The sequence below is a fragment of the Rosa rugosa genome, chromosome 4 (genome assembly GCF_958449725.1).
Source record: "Rosa rugosa chromosome 4, drRosRugo1.1, whole genome shotgun sequence".
Lineage (NCBI taxonomy): Eukaryota > Viridiplantae > Streptophyta > Magnoliopsida > Rosales > Rosaceae > Rosa > Rosa rugosa.
Genome location: NC_084823.1, coordinates 10,727,964 through 10,746,529, shown reverse-complemented (window position 1 = coordinate 10,746,529; position 18,566 = coordinate 10,727,964). Strand labels below are relative to the sequence as shown.

Sequence of the window (18,566 nt, the reverse complement as noted above, 5' to 3'; positions counted from 1 at the left end):
CCCTAATTGGCCGTCCAAATTTCGGTTGAGTCTTTGACCGCCACGTGTCATATCTTATTTCATGATATCATTTCAAACCGTCCATAAATATGAGGTCATTGTCATCCTCATCTCTCACAAATTAACAAACCTTCTCATATCCGAAGCCTACAAATCTCCATATTCTTTTCGTTTTGATTTTGTCAAACTATTTCTGCAATGAATCGTTTGACGAAATGGTTGCAGAAAGATCAAGAAGAGTCCGTCACGAGAAACCGTCGAAGAGCCATGATGATGTCTGCCGCTGCCTTGCAAATCCAAGAGCTGGAAGATGAGGATTCACAATGGGGTGGTTCCTCGGAAGGTCGTACTTATAAGGCTAGGGATCGAGAGATTATGGATCTTCGACTCAAAGCTCAATACTTCACGGATCCGTGCAGGTATGAACCAAACATATTTCGTAGGCGATACAGAATGCAACCTTGGGTCTTTGACAGGATGATGCGCGACGTGGCCAACTACGACCCATATTTTGTTCAGAGAAGAGATGCTACTGGGAGAGTCAGCTTGTCCACTGAACAAAAGCTTACATGCGCCATGAGGATGCTCGCGTATGGCATCACAGCTGACTTCTGCGATGATTACCTAGATATTGCGAAGTCCACTGCTATTGAGATTTTTGAGCACTTCACGAAAGCAATCTGGAATGTGTACCATGAGACTTACCTCCGCCAACCAACACCGGCAAATTTGCGACGGCTACTCGACAAAGCTGCAGAAAGGGGATTCCCGGGGATGATCGGGAGCCTTGATTGTATGCACTGGCAGTGGAAAAATTGTCCCAGCGGATGGGCAGGGCAGTATACTGGCTACAAGGGGAAGCCGACAATCATCTTGGAAGCGGTGGCCTCCTACGATACTTGGATTTGGCACGCCTTCTTCGGACTTCCAGGTTCCCTGAATGATATTAACGTCCTTGGATGTTCACCGTTGTTCAATGAGGCCTGCCTTGGTGAATGAATTGGTATTTATAGAATTTCCTAATATTTACTATTCCAACGGGTATATTTTTTTCCCCTATTTTCTGATAATTTTTTTTTAATTTTTTGGTTAAAAATGGAATTAATCATCCTCAATTTAACAAGAGCCATTGATCATTTTTTCTCCTCCAATCTGAGCCCTTGGATTAAATATATAACCGTTAGAGTAAAAAAAAAATTAAAAATATTGGGACGACATCAGAGCCGTCCATATTAAAAATGGACAGATCTGAGCCGTCCTTCCCGTGACCGTTGCACAGTACAAAAACGGCCGGCAGGGGACAACATCGTCAAGCGGGGCCCACAACAGCAGCTGATTTGCAGTCTTCTTCTTCCTCCAGCGCACCACGCGCGCGTTCAGCCTTTTTCTTCCCTACAGCCCAGCGCGTCACCATCTCCTTCTTCTCTCGCGCGTTTCGTCCGGCCTTGGGCTGCCACAGCCCAACTTGTGGCCCCAATACACTGTACACGGGTCTTGGTTCTGAAAAAGTCTCATATATGAGACTTGGTTTAGAGCCAAGTCCTATAATTCCAGAACCAGATCCCCCTAAATTGATCCGTTGGAGATGAAAAGTCTCATTTTTAGCCCAGTTCTGGTATGGCACCCAATGGTTGGAGTTGCCCTTAGGCTTACTAACCAGTCAAGTCACCGGGCGGCCGAACCTCGATCCCGCCGAGGTCCTCCATGTGCCGGCTTCTGTACTTTCCCACGCGGCGGCTCACGCCGAGTCAATACTTACACAATATCGTCGTCTACCCGATTCGCAATGTTCTAGTCCCTCCCTCGGTCGATTTCATTTCAAAATTTACCCTGGTTTATCCCTTTAAAATTTTTTACCTTTTTCACTTGTTTAATTTTTTTTTGATTCAGTCTTTACAAAGTTAACGTCTGTTAATGTCTGTTAATGAAAAGTTTGCATGTATGAATGGCTTAGATTACATAGATCACCGACCCCACATATGAATGGTTGAGATTGCTTCGTAGTATTAAAATATTTGTCAGTGCAAGTACACTGTCGGTGCATAGAATCCGTTCCCGAAAATGAGATAGAGTTCTGTTTGATCTTTTGTTGTTGGGCGCTTATCAAAGAAGTATTGGGAGCGACAGGATTGTTTTTTGTTCGGTGTTTGTCGGTGTAAAAGGTAGTTGCTCTGTGCAAATGTTGTAACTTTTGTTGGGTTTGGCTTTTTAGGAGTATTCGATTAAGGACTATTGGATTAGAAGGTAGTTTAGTTGATTTCATTAGTGCCTACAAAAAAAATCTCTGCACACTACCACTCTGATGACTTTATTTATTATTGTTCATAGCCCCACTATAAGGAACCAACGATTCTCTCTTCTTAAACAACCGATATCCTCCACACTTAATTAGCATTTGATAGATTATCCAACCCCGAGCAATCTTAGTTATTAGTAGGGGTTCGGTCCGTTAGCTGGTATTTGTTTAGTCATTCAGATAGTGACTGGCGTTTTTTTAGCTATGCATCACACACCTCATGTGGATCTAGCTTTCAACAGCGTAGAACACATTATGAGAGATGTTGAAGGGGTTGGTTGCTCCGTTATATGCATGTTAATTGCGCAATAACTAGCTAATAAGTTTCTTTGCCAGAAATGCATGCATTGATTGGTGTTATCGAAGATGAATACTAACTTCTGCTCCTCAATCATTGGTTGATTTATATTCATCGGTCTTAGTTAGAAGGGAAAGTTTTGGCACGAACTCGTATTGATGCGCTCTATGACTTTCATGAAGGAAGTTTTCCCAAATTCCAAATGCATAAAAAGTCAACTTTTGAATCTACGTTTCGAGCTTCTAAAACGTACTAACAATTTTGATTTTTCGATAATTCAAATCGACCAAGGCATTTACACTACAATTCAAGCAAATGATACGTTCATTAATTCTACGAATAATACATGAAATTAATATGAAAATTGAGGTTATTACAATCCACCCCCCTTAAAGGAATTTCGTCCCGAGATTCAAGCTCACTCATCAACAAACAACTGTGGATACCTCGTCCTCATGTCAGACTCTAACTCCCATGATGCATTACCCTCATCGTGATGACTCCACAACACTTTCACTTAGTCAACCTCCTTTCTGCGAAGCTTCTTTGTCGACCTATCCAAGATACGCACAGGTTCCACCATGAATGTTACATCCGTATTTACTTCAATTGTACCATGATCAATCACGTGGGACTCATCTTGGATATACTTTCTCAACATAGACACATGGAAGACATTGTGTACACCAGACATGCTATGAGATAATGCAAGTCGATATGCTAAATCTCCGACCCTTTCCAGAATCTCAAAGGGTCCAACATATCTTGGTGCCAGATTTCCCTTCTTGCCAAATCTCACCACACCCTTCATAGGGGAGACTTTCAAGAACACATGGTCGCCCACTTCAAACTCAACCTGTCTTCTCTTCAAATCAGCATAACTCTTTTGTCTACTCTGTGTTGTCTGGATCCTGTCTTGGATAGTAGTGATCTTCTCAGTAGTCTCCTGAACAATCTCAGGACCCAAGAACTCTTTATCTCCAACTTCCGCCCAACAGATAGGAGTTCTACATGACCAACCATAAAGAGCCTCATATGGTGCCATGCCGATACTGGAATGATAGCTGTTGTTGTAGGCGAACTCAACCAACGGTAGATGATCTGCCCAACTTCCTTTAAAGTCCAAGACACAAGCCCTCAACATATCTTCCATCACTTGATTCACTCTCTCAGTCTACCCATCTGTCTGTGGATGAAAAGCAATGCTCATAGCTAAAGATGTTCCAAATGCCTTATGAAATCTACGCCAAAATTCTGAAGTGAATCGAGCATCCCGATCTGAAACAATAGATACGTGCACACCATGAAGCTTCACTATCTCATTGAGATACAACTTACACAAGGCATCACCCAAGTAAATCTTTGCCACAGGAAGAAAATGTGCTGACTTCGTCAAACAGTCAACAATCACCCATATCGAGTCATAACTTTGTCTGGACCTAGGCAATCCAGTCACAAAGTCTATAGAGATCTCTTCCCATTTCCAGACAGGGATTGGTAATGGCTTCAACATACCTGCAGGTCTCTGATGCTCTGCCTTCACCTGCTGGCAGGTAAGACACATAGACACATACTCTGCCACTCTCTCTTCATCCCATTCCACCAAAACTGTCTTCGTAGATCCATATACATCTTGGTGCTCCCTGGATGTACAGTATATCGAGATCGATGTGCTTCCCGCATGACTTCGTCCTTGAGATTGTCACTACTCGGAACATACAATCTTGATCGAAATCTCAACCCACCATCTGTTCTAACTATCCACTCAGAAGGACCTTCCTTATTCAAAGCAGTAGTCATCTCTGCCAATCTCGCCTGAGAAAACTCATCATGCACTTGACTCTGAATGATCTTGAAAATCAATGTAGGCTGTAAAGTAATACTACCAAGAAAGATTCCCTGTCCTTCTCCTATTGGCTTAAGGTCAAACTCGGATGCAGTTTCCAACATGAGCCACTTTTGAACCATAAGAAATGCCACAATACCTCGGGGTCTCCTGCTCAAGGCATTAGCCACTACATTGGCCTTTCCGGGATGATACTCCAAGGTGAAATCATAGTCTTTGATGAGCTCCATCCATCTTCTCTGCCTCATATTCAACTATTTCTGGGAGAATAGATATGCGCGTCAAACTCTTATGATCAAAAGAGTTTGAACTTCTCACCATAAGATAATGTCTCCAAATCTTCAAGGCAATAGTTCCTCTCATGTACCTTCAACTGTCTAGAGCCATAAGCAACAACCCTACCATGCCGCATCAACACACACCCCAAACCTTGATGAGAAGCATCACTGTAAATAACTAAACCACCGCCACTAGATAGAATAATCAACACTGGAGCTGTAGTCAATCTAGTCTCCATCTTACCGAAAGCCTTTTCACATTCTTTAGTCCACACAAACTGAACGCATTTCCTTGTCAACTTGGTCAAAACCGAAGCAATACAAGAAAACCCCTCAATGAATCGCCTGTAGTACCCTGCCAATCCAAGGAAACTACGGATCTCTATAACAGTAGTAGGGCGACTCCAACTCATGACTGCTTCAACCTTAGAAGGATCCACAGAGACTCCATCCTTCGAAACTACATGACCAAGGAACTTGACCTCTTTCTGCCAAAATTCGCACTTCTCAAACTTTGCATACAACTTTTCTTTTCTCAAAATCTGCAGCACAATCTGTAAATGCTTATCATGCTCATCGGACGACTTGGAATAGATCAAGATGTCGTCCACAAACACTACCACGAATTGATCCAAGTAAGGACTGAACGTACGATTCATAAGGTCCATGAATGTTGTAGGTGCATTTGTTAGACCAAAAGGCATGACAAGAAACTCGATCATATTGCCCATACATGGTCCTGAATGCCGTCTTAGGGATATCCAACTCCTTCACCCTCAGTTGATGATATCCGGATCTCAAATCAATCTTAGAGAACACAGTAGCCTCTCTAAGTTGATCAAACAAGTCATCAATCCTAGGCAAAGGATACCTGTTCTTGATTGTCATCTTGTTCAGCTGTCGATAGTCCACACATAACCGCAGTGAACTATCCTTCTTCTTTACAAACAGTACTGGTGCACCCCAAGGAGAAACGCTGGCTCTAATGAACCCTTGTGCAAGTAATCCCTCAATCTGAACCTTCAACTCCTGAAGTTCAGCTGGAGCCATCCAATAAGGTGCTTTCGATACAGGAGCAGTACCTGGTATCACATCAATGGAGAAGTCCATTACCCTCTTCGGAGGTAGCCCTGGTATCTCCTGGAACACATCAGCATACTCTGAAACTACCGGAATTTCTGCAATAACTGAAGTACTACCCACTGACTCTATATGGGCCAAGATTCCTGCCCTCATGGCGGTATCTTATCTCAGACACCGATAATGAAACATTGGTTGTCCAGGGATATGAAAAGACACCACCATCTTAAAACAATCAATCATAGCATGGTTCGGCCTCAACTAATCCAAACCCAAAATCACATCATACGTGTGAGCCGAAATCACAATCAAAGATGCAGAGAACTCTCTACCACAAATCCCAATAGGGTAATTATCATAAAACATACCAAGCTCAAGAGATACACCAAGAGGTGATGTAACATATAATGATCTAGTAAGAAGCCTGGCAATCAAACCCAACACATCCACTATGGAACTAGATATGAAAGAGTGGGATGCTCCCGTGTCAAACAATAGTCTAGCAAGATAGTTATAAACATATAAGGTACCTTCCACCCCTGTGCCATGCTGACCAATAGTGAAAACCCTAGCATGTCCTGCTCGTAATAGTCTTTGTTGGTTCTCCTGCCTGTCCTGCTGAGGTCGAGTACAATCCTTGGCAAAATGCCAAGTCTGTCCACATCGAAAGCATGCCCTAGTCCTTGGTTTTGGGCACGCCCTGACAGTACGGCCCAAATCATTGTAATTATAACATTTTAGAGGTGCTGGTGGTGCTGCTTGCCTGATAGGTGCAGCCCGAATAAGAGGAGGAGCTGCTGCTATCCTACCTGGGGCCTGATGGTGGAAATGAGTCCTCTGTCTCTTCCAGAACCCGCCTCTGAAGTCTTTGGACCCACTGCTCCCTGCCACTGCCTTTTCCTTTCCTAGGGAATCTCTCTCAACTGATTCCTTCTCTTTGTGGATTAGGTTCTACTGCTCGATGATCAGGGCTTTAGCTAAGATTTACTCCTTTGTCTTCAGTTCCAAAATGGCCACATCTCGCTCAATAGAAGCATTCAGCATTTCAGCCCCCGCTGAAACTTCTTAGCCAGATCCTCAGCATCTAATGGTTTCACAAACCGGTACAGTCTGGAGAACTCTGCCTTGTACTGTCTCACATTCATCTTCCCCTATACTAGTGAGAGAAACTCCCTCTCCAACTGTTCCCTCACAGAAGCTGGGAAGTATTTCTCTCTGAATATCCTCACAAATCCATCCCAAGTCAGGATAGACATATCTGTAGTCTTCTGAGTGCAGTTCCACCACACCCTAGCCTCATCCTGGAGCATGAAAATGGCTACCTTTCTTTTCTCAATCTCATCACAAACAACCATCTCAAAATAGGTCTACATATCCTCAATCCATCGATCAGCCAACATGTAATCCGTACCTCCCTGAAACTTGGCTGCTCCCAGACAATTAATGTCTCTGGCCAATTTCAACAGACAAGTGGGGTCGCTTACTTCACCCACTGGTGGAGTAGGCAGCTCAACATTTGATGCATCTATCTCCTGCTCATAAACCTCATCAACAGGGCGAAACCTGCCCCCACCTCTAGCTCTGCCTCTAACTTCTGCTTTACCCCTACCTCGGGTTCTTCCTCGACCCCTGGTTCTGCATTCCAGGTTATCCATCACTTGGGGAGCATGGTACGCTTGGTTAATACGCATATATAAAACTTAAATAATTTATAAATCATATACAAGCTCATATCAACCATGACACTAACACAAGGCGACGCCTAAAGTTCTTATGACATTCTAATGTTCTAACATTCTAGACAACCGACCCTAACACTCCTACATACCCAATGACTACGTTAATACCGAAGAGCACATGATGGGGATCCGCTGCAGACGGGCCATCGCTCAAGAAGTACTAACTTGTCACCAAATATGTACCTTATGCTCTGATGCCAAACTATCACGCCCTAAATTTTGAATAAAGAATTCAAATCAGAAATGTGATAAATCATACAACCTGTTCACAACACTTAGAATTTATTTTTATTTTTTTTCAATAAACCAACACCACTCAAATCAAATTTCAATCTCAAGGCAACTATCTCTCGAATCACTACAACATCAACTTAAATAAAAGTTAAGCTCATAGGAGCATACAAAACACACAGAAATAAACTTAGTGCCGCTCATAACACCGCTGCACTACCCAACTAGATCACCACCCTGATTTTCCTGACCTGCAGAATTTGCTACTACACAGTTTGAATAGTGTACCGGGATTGCAAACAACAAAACCCGGTAAGCCTTTGGCAAAGCTTGTATGAGTAAACTCAAAATAAAAACCAGCTAACAATTTATGTCACAATTCCTTTTAACTCAATAAACAAACCAACAACCTCAACATCCACAATTTAATCATCAACCCAACTCATGGAAAACAAACAAAGGAGACATCCCAACAATCCCCTAACTACATAACGTTACCATTTTAACGTTATCCCACAACAGGTTAGAGCTCTAACTAAATATTTACCTGTCACCTCGCCAAGATTCAAGTAATCGATATATTTCACCCAGGTTATCTCAATAACTTTCGAACCTTGGACCATTCTGCCCTCAGAACAACAAATACTTTGGTTAATACTATAACCGTCGAACTTTGGACATTCCTGCCCTCAGAACAAATCATACTTCGGTTTCTACTATAACTGTCGAACTTTGGACCATTCGGCCCTCAGAACCAAACATTCCCAGAATCCCATACGACCCACCAATGTCAGCCATAATTTCAAATCTACATTCATCAATAATGATTATCACATATAATTATGGCAATTACATATTCAATTCCATATTATAACCAAAATGATGACAATTCCACACATCTCAATGTCACACCATTCCAGATATATTCACATAAATATATATATATATACACACACACACACACACACACACGTAATCATCCTCACAGGAATGACCACTAATACCAACTATAGTCCACACGTAGTAAAACCGTGAAATTCATTTTTATATAGTTAAATATCATTTTACTTACCAATGGACCGTAGTAGATCAAGCCCATATAATTTAAAATAAATATTTATTTCCATAAAATATTTTCACAACAATTACGATTTAAATAAAGTAATTAATAGCATTCGGTTCGTAATATGAACCATGAGAGATTTACTCACCTCTAATCCAGTTGCGTCTTCTTAACAGCTCAAAATCAAAATCACAACCGTCCGCAAAACAAATCCGTGAATCACCTAATCAAATACGATCTCAACTTAGCACACAATTCACAAAACACAATTATACGATGATCTAACGGTCAGATCTAAATCATACAATGATCTAACGGTCGAATCTAAATCGTACGATGATCCAACGGTCAGAGCCAAATTATACGATGATTCAACGGTCGGATCCAAATTATATGATGATCTGACGGTTGGATCTAAATTATACAATGATCCAACGGTCGGATCCTCATGGATCGCCCTTTGAATCGTCATTTCAGAATTATACGAAGACCCAACGGTCGGATCTTCATCCATGACCTCACAAAGTCATCAGGACAGTTTTACGATCATCATATCAGAATTACAAGTCGATTGGACAGTCTGATCCTCAAGGATCGAAACCGAAAAAATTCATAACTTAATCATACGATCTTCGAAAATTATGTATTGTATATCGACATGTTCGAATCGATGTGTAGATCGAAAAGAGGAACAGAAACTGTTCCTGAGGTGGCTGGAAACGGCCGCCACAGATAGCGGCGCCGCCGTCAAACTCAAAATTTGGCCACACTTCCTAAACCAAAAATCTTCTTCACAACATGTACAACAACTTTCCCAACTACACTAAAGTCAAATTATAAGTCAATTGATCGAATTTTACCTTGGAACAAAAGGGGCCGATTGAAACCCTAGAAATTCAATCCTTCACTATTAGTCATTCCTTGCTGTTACAATAATACAATGAAAGCAAGGAAGTGAAGGAACGGCTTTTAGAGCGCTTTATCCCAAAACGACAAAACACTTTTTATATTTAGATGATCTCTCTGTTCCAACCAAAACTCAAATCTCCTTCAACACAATCACCAAACTCCAAGCCGTTGATTATTCAGGTCACTTCTCGCACCTTTTGATTTCCGCTAGGTTTTCCACATATGGGTGGATTTTGATTTTGGCTTTCAACAAGAACAATGACAAGGGTGTTGATGCTCGTAAGTTCAGTGAGCTCCCGATGACCTCTAGCATTGTGGTAAATATATTTGGGGAGTAAAATTGATGGACTTTCAAATGCACAGGGTCAGTGCACGTAAATTGGCAATTTGGCACGTCCACTCCCATCGAATCTAAATGAAATGCATCCAACTGCCCATGCAGTTGAAACTCCAATGTTGTGTATGAAATTCTAATACAGAAAAAGTGAACAGTCACCACTTCAGCAAATTTTATCAAAATGGTTGTCCGAGGTTGTTGCTGATCTTCCCCTCGTACAAAACCAGCACCATCCAAAACACCCTTCGAATAACACCTTCCGAGATGCACAAAAGACAGGATACCCAACAATCGATCGTGTCTCAGTTCCCCTATAGCAACAAAGAATCATGATGAGCACAACATTCGTTTCAAATTAATTAAGCACCCATGGCGTCTAACAAACTACACCCACATATTAAACTAAATCGATATACTCATTTAATTCATTATTGATTGGGGTTCTAGATTCCAAAAGAGGAAAGATGACATTGCTAAACACAATTCAAGAAGATGCAAAAGTGCATTAACAATTATGTGCAATCTCTTCTTCAGCCTAGAATTTTGTTTACAAAACAACCAGTACGTACAACATTCATTTAGATAGGAGGAATTTCTAGATGGATAACAAAAGTTGTGTTTACTTTATACCATAAACCAAACGAAAGTTACTACAATAGAATTCATCTACAACATGTAAATGTAGGTAACTAGACATTGAATAAACTAGTTTGATATATACTAGCCGAGGCTTAGCCTTATCTTGAGCTATTCCACCAACATTAATGCAAATTGTATTAATTGAAGATGTATTGAGTAAGTATAGGGAGAAAAATCATTGAAAGGAAGCAAGGATTCTCTCATTAGATTACCAAATCAAGTGCAACCCAACCCAAAAACTGAAAAGAAAATGAAAAGAATAAAAGCAAAGAATGAAGGTTTTTTGTTTTTTTTTCCTCTTGTAACGTAACCACGACATCGTTTTGGTTTTCCATTCTAACCCGCTTTCAGTTTCTTCCGGGCTTCAGGCTCTTCTTCCTTTTCTCTGTTTGTCTTCCAAAGCTTGAAAATTTGAGGAGCCCCATCACTGTTGGTCTTTCGCAACCACGGTACACTCACTACTTCATTTCATCCTTCCTTTTCATAAAACAAATGCTTGTGCTTCTTGATTTCCTTCGCGCTTTACTGCTTTCTTTCACCCAAATCGATTTCTACCCTTCTTTCATTCTCGTTCAATCTATCGAATTGCTACCTTCTACATTCTTTGTTGTTGATTTCTACGAGTAGAAATATTGGTGTTGCTGCGGGCATAAGTGTTTGAGAAGTTATGTCCTTTTTTGGTTGTTGATTTCTACTTGTAGAAATCTTGATCCTTTACCTGTGGGGTGTTTTTGAGGTACTTTGTGTATATCTTCTGTTATGTCAACTTTGAGGTGAACATTTGTTGATGTATTCGATTGCCAATGTACATTTTAGATGAGTCTTGCCGAGTCTCCACTACACTCTTCTAGCAGTGATGACTTTGCCGGGTTGCCTGAGAGAGAACTAGACTCCGGTTCTTCCAAGCCATCACCAGAGGAAGAAGATGAAGAAGATAAAGAAGCTGATGATGTTGACATTTTCTTTGTTTCATGTTTTTAATGCAGTATGAGTTTCTATTAGATGCTACAGTTTTTTGTAGAACTATAAGTCAAAGTTCTATTTGAAGCGATTTAGATACGATTTGTGACTTGCATTGCAGGATAAAAAGGCGTAGGGGAGATGATTTGGAAAGCGTAGAGGAAACTCATGGGTCGACCTTACAAGTACTTTCAGAACAAAACTCAGGTAACATTTTGATATCTTTTGGATTCTGTTGGGTTTTTTTTTTTTTTTCTTTTTATAACCCCAAACAGTGGAAGAGGACTTCTTGATACTGTACAAAGTGTTCTGAACTGTCTTAGATGACGCATACCTGTTTGCTACATACAACCTACAACCAAATTAGTTACTCAGGGAGCTTTTGTTCAAAGGTTTACTACAGTGCTCCTATTCTCTCATTTTTGTTATGTTTATCTACCTATTGGTCTGTTTTCATGTCTATTAAAAATTGGTGAAAGCTAAAAAGTTAAGTGCAATTATTTTGGGCTATATATATATAAAGATGTATAACAGATGTTCAAATATGAATCAAATTTATTGCTTGATGAACTGCTTTGCTGTTGGCCTTGTTTGTTTTGATGAAAAACGTTGTTTGGTGGATTTTTAAATTTACACTTTAGAACATATTTTTTTTTCACTATGCTTCAGTTATGGTGATGAAAAAGTTTTATGGTATTTTATAACAATGCCAGAAAAAACAAAGGGAATGCTCATTTTCTTGCAAAACTGTTCCGAAGGAAACGTCTTTCCTGTTTAAGAAAACATAAAAAAGTTTTTTCAATTGGGAAACCTTTCCACTAGTAATTTTTTTTTTCTCTCTAAGAGACAAGCAGATTATTTGGGAAAAACATGGCTTGAAACCATCCAACAGTGAATGTACCGTGTATTCAAGTTTTAGTGTGGAATTCAACCCCCACAAAAATGAGTGTGTTTGCTTGTGTGTGTGTGTGTGTGTGTGCGTGCTTGAGAAAGCTATAGAGTACATATCTAATAACCATCAAGTTTTGATTGCTTTGGACACAGGATAGTATAAGTAATAAACATCCAAATTTTAATTGCTTTGATCACAGGATATTATTTCAAATATGATTTTTTTCTCTATCTCAAAGAATGTAGTTACTCTTGTCCTATTTTTGAACTTTTCTTGCAATTATGTGCAGAAGCATCTGCAATGGAGGATATGTGTGCACATCCTGGGTCATTTGGAGATCTGTGTTTTCTTTGTGGCCAGAGGTTGATTGAGCAGTCTGGTGTGACATTTGGGTACATACTCAAGAGAGGGAAGATTATCAGGCAGAAATTTGTGCACGACTACAAGACTCTGGTGACGTAAGATCCATCATATGATGCTATTATGACATCTGTTGTTTTCCCTATTCAACTGGTTTGGGCTTCAAAGTGGAATGAAAGAGCTTTTATTAGTCGTAAGAAAGCTAAACTAGACCATGAGAACATATGCATGGCTGTAAATTCAAGAAATCATATGTGCCGATTATGCCTTTGTTATTCACACAAAAAATTCCCCTTGTCAGGGAATACTGCAGAAATTTACAGAGAGGTATGATTTGTCTCTGAGTTTGAAATCTCTCCCCCACCACCCCATCAAATGTGATCATCATTCTTTCTTTATAAAATACAGATAGTTAAGGACTTGGGAGAGACTTTGGTGGGTGCATATCCTGGACGAGCCATGAGCTTCATAACCCAGAAAGCCAATCTAAACTCTCCTATCGTAAGGAAACTTTTAATATATCAGATGACAATATTTGCTTCATTCACAAATCGACATCTCAAGCATGATTATGGCTTTCAGGTTAATTGTTATCCAAGCAAGCCAATAGGGCTGTATACCAAGCAGTCTGTCATATTCAGAACAGACTCGAATGCTAAGGTTCTGGAAGGATATGCAGGTGCTGGGCTTCATGACAGGTTTGTCCTAAACTTAACTTTTAAATATGAATTAAGTAAAGAATGAAGAACTGTCATCTTCTCACTCCTGGACTGGAGGAGTCAGCTTCAGAAAGTTATGTACTTTTTGGATACATTTGGACGGTTTGTAAGGCAAGAAAAACCTAGGATATCTCACAATTAATTGGCATGATGCTGCGGCTAAAAGTTAAAACCATCCAGTCATTGAAATCGCCAGTCAGTCATTGGTTAACATTTCTTTGCCATCGATCAGAATTAGTGAAGTTCAAGTAGATTTATTTTGTTGGGCCTCGACAGTCAACTCTCCACAATCACTTGGTATAGGTGCAAAGAGGCAATTGACCATTTCAGTTTCTGCATTCTTAGTAAAAGGGCATTTATTGGAAATGGAAGAATGCATGCGTTCAAAGTATTCTTTTGTCTTGCCTTTTTTAATGGTTGTGATAATGTCGCAGTGTAATTATGGATAAAGAGGAGAAGATTATGTGGGATTACTCAAGTGATCGGATGATCTTTGATAGGGGCTTCCAAGTCTCACTCTTCTCAAGAATTGCAGACGTGGGGAAGATATTAGAAGGCCTTTATGGTTGTCCTCAGGACATTGAAGGTGTGGTAAAAGATGGATTGATATACGTAGTTCAGTCAAGGCCACAAATCTAGCCTTTAGCGACCGCAGGTTACTATTTATGCTGAAACTAATTGATTTTCAAGGTAAGCGTATGAATGTTCAGTTACTTTTGTTTAAGCATATGCCTAATAAATATTTGCATGAATTAATATAGTTACAGAATATTCCTTCAGAACTTTTTCCCTTTATTCTTATTTTTTTGGAACGGGAAGTTTGAATTTTAAATCTCTTCCAACATTTTGAACGGCATATATTACTCTACTAGCTTGTTTCTTCAACAATTAACATTTAGTAACCAGCTTGTGGTTGCCTGGTGATATATCTGGGTCACTTACAGTTGCACCATCATATGGGCAAACATTAGTGTTGATAATATGAATTCCATGTTGGAAAATAGAGACCTATTTTAAGGGATTCCAAGGTAAGGGTTAACTTCGTCCATTGTCAATTAGTTTTGGTTATGAAGCCAACATCTATTTTGAATTTTCACTACTTTATAATTTGTCTTTTGCATTATTGGTTCCCAAGAATCAACCTTCCTGGAATTGAGTCAACTTGCTCGGTTGTTGGGTCAAGTTGCTTTGAGTCAACCTTCCTGGAATTGTGAACATGACCATAATCAAAGTAGATGAAGATTCATTTTGTTGGCCTCTCGACACAGTAAACACTACAGTCACATGGTATAGGTGCAAAGAGTCAATTTGACCATTTGAGTTTCTGCATTCATAGTGAAAAGGCATTTATTTGAAATGTAAGAATAAATGCAAAGCATTGTTTTGTCTTGCCCTGTTTCCCAAAGAGAGCCATTTAATGTGTATTTTAACTTTGCAGTGTCATCGTGGATAAAAAGGAGAATATTGTGTTGGACTACTTGAGTGGTCGGATGATCATTGATGGAGCCTTCCAAGTCTCACTCTTGTCAAGAATTGCGCAAGGCATTTGCGGTTGTTCTAAGGACATTGAATGTGTGGTAAAAGATGGACTGATATATGTAGTTCAGTCGAGGCCACAAATCTAGCCTTAGCAACCGCATCTTGTGTTGCATTTGTTATGTGCACATTCTTGTCAGAATGATAGGTATGAAAAGAAAAATAGAGATTTTTTTTTTTGTCACAGAATCAATTTAGGCTAAAGGTTTGTTGTAACTAAAGAAAAAGCTGGTAAAAAAAAAAGTAAAAAATAATAATAATAATAATAAAAAGCTAGTCAACTGAAGTCCTACATGAGTTTATTCATGGGAATTACCTGGAAAAGAAAAGATTCCACCTCACTCTCTAGATGATGGAGTGAGCATTGGATTTTATTCATTTCTTATTAGCAATTACTTAAGGTAGAACGGGTTCTTGAGCTTCAGAGGGAGAAGCAAATCAGAAATGCCTTCATCCTCCTCCTTCACAGAAAGGTACGACGTGTTCTTGAGCTTCAGAGGTGCAGACGCACACAACTACTTCACGAGCCACTTCAAGTCTTCAACAGTAAATTAGTTGCGTCTGGAATCCATACCTTCATCGACAACAAAATAAGGAGAGGGGAAGATATATCACTGTCATTGATCAGGGCAATCGAAGGGTCTAGGATCTCTCTCATAGGCTTCTCAGCGAACTATGCAAGTTCAACATGGTGTCTTGATGAGCTGGTGAAGATCATGGAGTGTAGAATAACATTGGGGCAAGCTGTTTTTCCAATATTCTATCATGTTGATCCTTCAGATGTCAGGCATCAGACGGGTAGTTTTGCGAAGGCATTTGTAATTTATAAAGCTGCAAATAGATATCAGAGAATGTATCCAGGTGGATAGCTGCAAATTTGTCTGGCTTCCATCTTCGTACTACTGCTAATAGGTAATTACTTGCCCTTTTTTTACTTCTAGCTGTTAAATTTAATTTCCTTTTTCTTTTTGGTCCATTTTGTTAGCATCTGTACAGCTTCACCCTTTATATAAATTTTATTTCCTCTGGCAATCTGTAGTCACTATCAATAAGATATTAACTCAATTCAGCATTGTAGTTGCGCACTGAGTCCTATAATTAGTTCTATTTCTGGATTTAATCGACAGGAATGAGGGAAAGTTTCTCCATGACATTATTGACCTGACTAGTAGACAGCTGAGACCCACACATACTTGCATGTGGCCAACGACCCGGTTGGAAATAGATTTTCGCGTTGACGAGATTAGTAAATCATTTTGTGTTGGAGTAGATGATGATGTTCACATGGTTGGAATTTGGGGTATGGGTGGAATGGGCAAAACATCTGTTGCCAAAGCCATCTTCAACAAATTTTATCATAGTTTTGAAGGTACAAGTTTTATTTGCAAGAAAGACTTCTTTCTGATATCGTAAGATCAACCAAAATAGAAGTTGGTGATGCTGCCTAGAGGGATCATTGTGATAAAAGAAAGACTTGGAAAAAAAAAAGATCAGTTCATTGTTGATGATGTAGATGATGTGGAGCAATTAAATGAATTAGCCATAAGGCGTGATTTGTTTGGTCCATGAAGTAGAATTATTATAACTACAAGAGATCAACATTTGCTGGAGGAACTTAAAGTGACCATACATCTGACTTGAGAAATGAATAAAGAAGAAGCTCTTGAGCTCTTTAGTCGGCCCATTTCAAAATAATTGTCCTGAGGCAGAATTTTTGGAACTCTCAAGAAGTGTGGTTACCTACTTTGGAGGTTTCCCACTGGCTCTTGAAATTTTAGGGTCTTTTCGCTTTGGAAGGAAGGACATAAGAGATTGGAAAAACACATGGAATAAATTGCAAAAAATTGCTCATGGAAAAATTCAGAAAAAGCTCAGAATAAGTTCTGATGCAGTTGGTGAGAACCAGAAGAACTTATTCCTCGATGTATCTTGTTTCTTCATTGGAATGGACAAAAACTATGTCATAAAAAATACTCGAGGGCTGTGGTCTTTCTGCAGTAATAGATATCAGTGTCCTCATTCAGTGTTGCCTTGTAGTTGTTAGTGAAAAAAACAAACTCACAATGCACAATTTGCTTCGCGACATGGGCATCAGGAAGTATACCCCAAAGACCCTGAAAAATGTAGAAGAGTGTGGCGTCAGGAAGATGTACTGGATATATTGACAGAAGAATCTGTAAGTACTTCCCACTCAAGACAAGCATATGCATCCCATATCCAATACTAAAGATAAGTTGCAAATTTCATTTATGCAAAAGCATATAACGCTCCATCGCATTTCAGTGCTTCATATCATTATTATTGTACACAACTCAACTATGTCGAGCTGATTGGAGACTATGACCATCTTTCTAAACATTGTGATGGCTCTGCTGGCATGGATTCTCTCTAAAGTTCATAGGAATTGATTTTCTTCATCAAGGAAACCTGGTTGGTTCACATCCAAAATCAATTGGCAATGGATGGAGTAACCCAAACCCTTATAAACTCATAGGCAAGGTCTCATTTTTCCCATGTGGGATGTATATATTCTCAACATGCCCCCGCGTGTGTGGCGAATTTTCAAGCCATACACGTGAACAACTTTGGGTGACGTTTTCCCATGTGGGATGTATATATTCTCAATACGCCCCCGCGTGTGTGGCGAATTTTCAAGCCATACACGTGAACAACTTTGGGTGACGTAGCCCGTGTGGGCGCGAGGCTTGCACACTTGGGATAACCCGCTCTGATACCATGATAAAGTAATCTGAGGTTCACATCCAAAACCAATTGGCAATAGATGGAGTGACCCAAACCCTTATAAACTCATAGGCAATGTCTCATTTTTCCCATGTGGGATGTATATATTCTCAACACTTTCCCACCTTGAACGTCCATGTTTCTGTAATTGCACAAACCTTCCTGCAAGTGGAGATTTACCAACTATAATTCCAAATTCTCTCTCTCTCTCTCTCTCTCTCTCTCTCCCCCTCCCTCCCTCCCTCAATTTGGAAGGTGATGACTTTGTGGAGGTTTGCAATTGGATCTGGTTTCAGAGTGAAGAAAACTGGGTTCAGTCTTGAATGGGTGTGAGCCTATCCCATACGAATATTTTCCAAGTGATGCTGGTAATCAGGCAGGACCAAGACATGAGTCATCTGATCAGCACTTTGAGTAATATCACATACAGCAGCAAGCTTTTTGCCGCATAGTTTGTTCTCATCTTTGTTTGTTATGTTTATAATTCTTCCCCCAATAGTTTAATTCCAGTATCGAAATGAGTACAGATAACAGAAAAAGCAGCTGAAAGTTAAGGTAGAAATTCAAGCAATAATTGAGTGAAATCTCAAAATCAGAGAAGCTGCAGGGAAACTGGTGATCAAGTACTGCAAAGTATTTAT

At 39.9% G+C, this 18,566-nt stretch overlaps 2 protein-coding genes and 1 pseudogene across 2 annotated transcripts; 2 read left to right on the top strand and 1 right to left on the bottom strand.

The window, feature by feature from the left end:
• The first annotated feature begins 198 nt into the window (after nt 1–198).
• On the top strand, nt 199–999 carry LOC133744321 (uncharacterized). Its single transcript, XM_062172452.1, has one exon. It carries the CDS (start codon nt 199–201, stop codon nt 997–999), a length of 801 nt encoding a protein of 266 aa, XP_062028436.1.
• A 2,769-nt stretch (nt 1,000–3,768) lies between these two features.
• Nucleotides 3,769–4,688, bottom strand: LOC133744320 (uncharacterized). The gene is made up of 2 exons (XM_062172451.1): nt 4,248–4,688; nt 3,769–4,137 (listed from the first exon to the last, which is right to left on the bottom strand). Exons 1-2 carry the CDS (start codon nt 4,686–4,688, stop codon nt 3,769–3,771), a joined length of 810 nt encoding a protein of 269 aa, XP_062028435.1.
• A 6,376-nt stretch (nt 4,689–11,064) lies between these two features.
• On the top strand, nt 11,065–15,394 carry LOC133746069 (alpha-glucan water dikinase 2-like; annotated as a pseudogene).
• The last annotated feature ends 3,172 nt before the right edge of the window (nt 15,395–18,566 follow it).

Excerpts from the sequence above, each read along its gene's own strand:
- LOC133744321 (XM_062172452.1), top strand. The coding sequence starts at position 199 with ATGAATCGTTTGACGAAATGGTTGCAGAAAGATCAAGAAGAGTCCGTC.
- LOC133744320 (XM_062172451.1), bottom strand. The coding sequence starts at position 4,688 with ATGAGGCAGAGAAGATGGATGGAGCTCATCAAAGACTATGATTTCACC. Across the intron at positions 4,138-4,247 it reads CACATCGATCTCGATATACT|GTGAAGGCAGAGCATCAGAG; the intron begins GTACATCCAGGG and ends ACCTGCCAGCAG.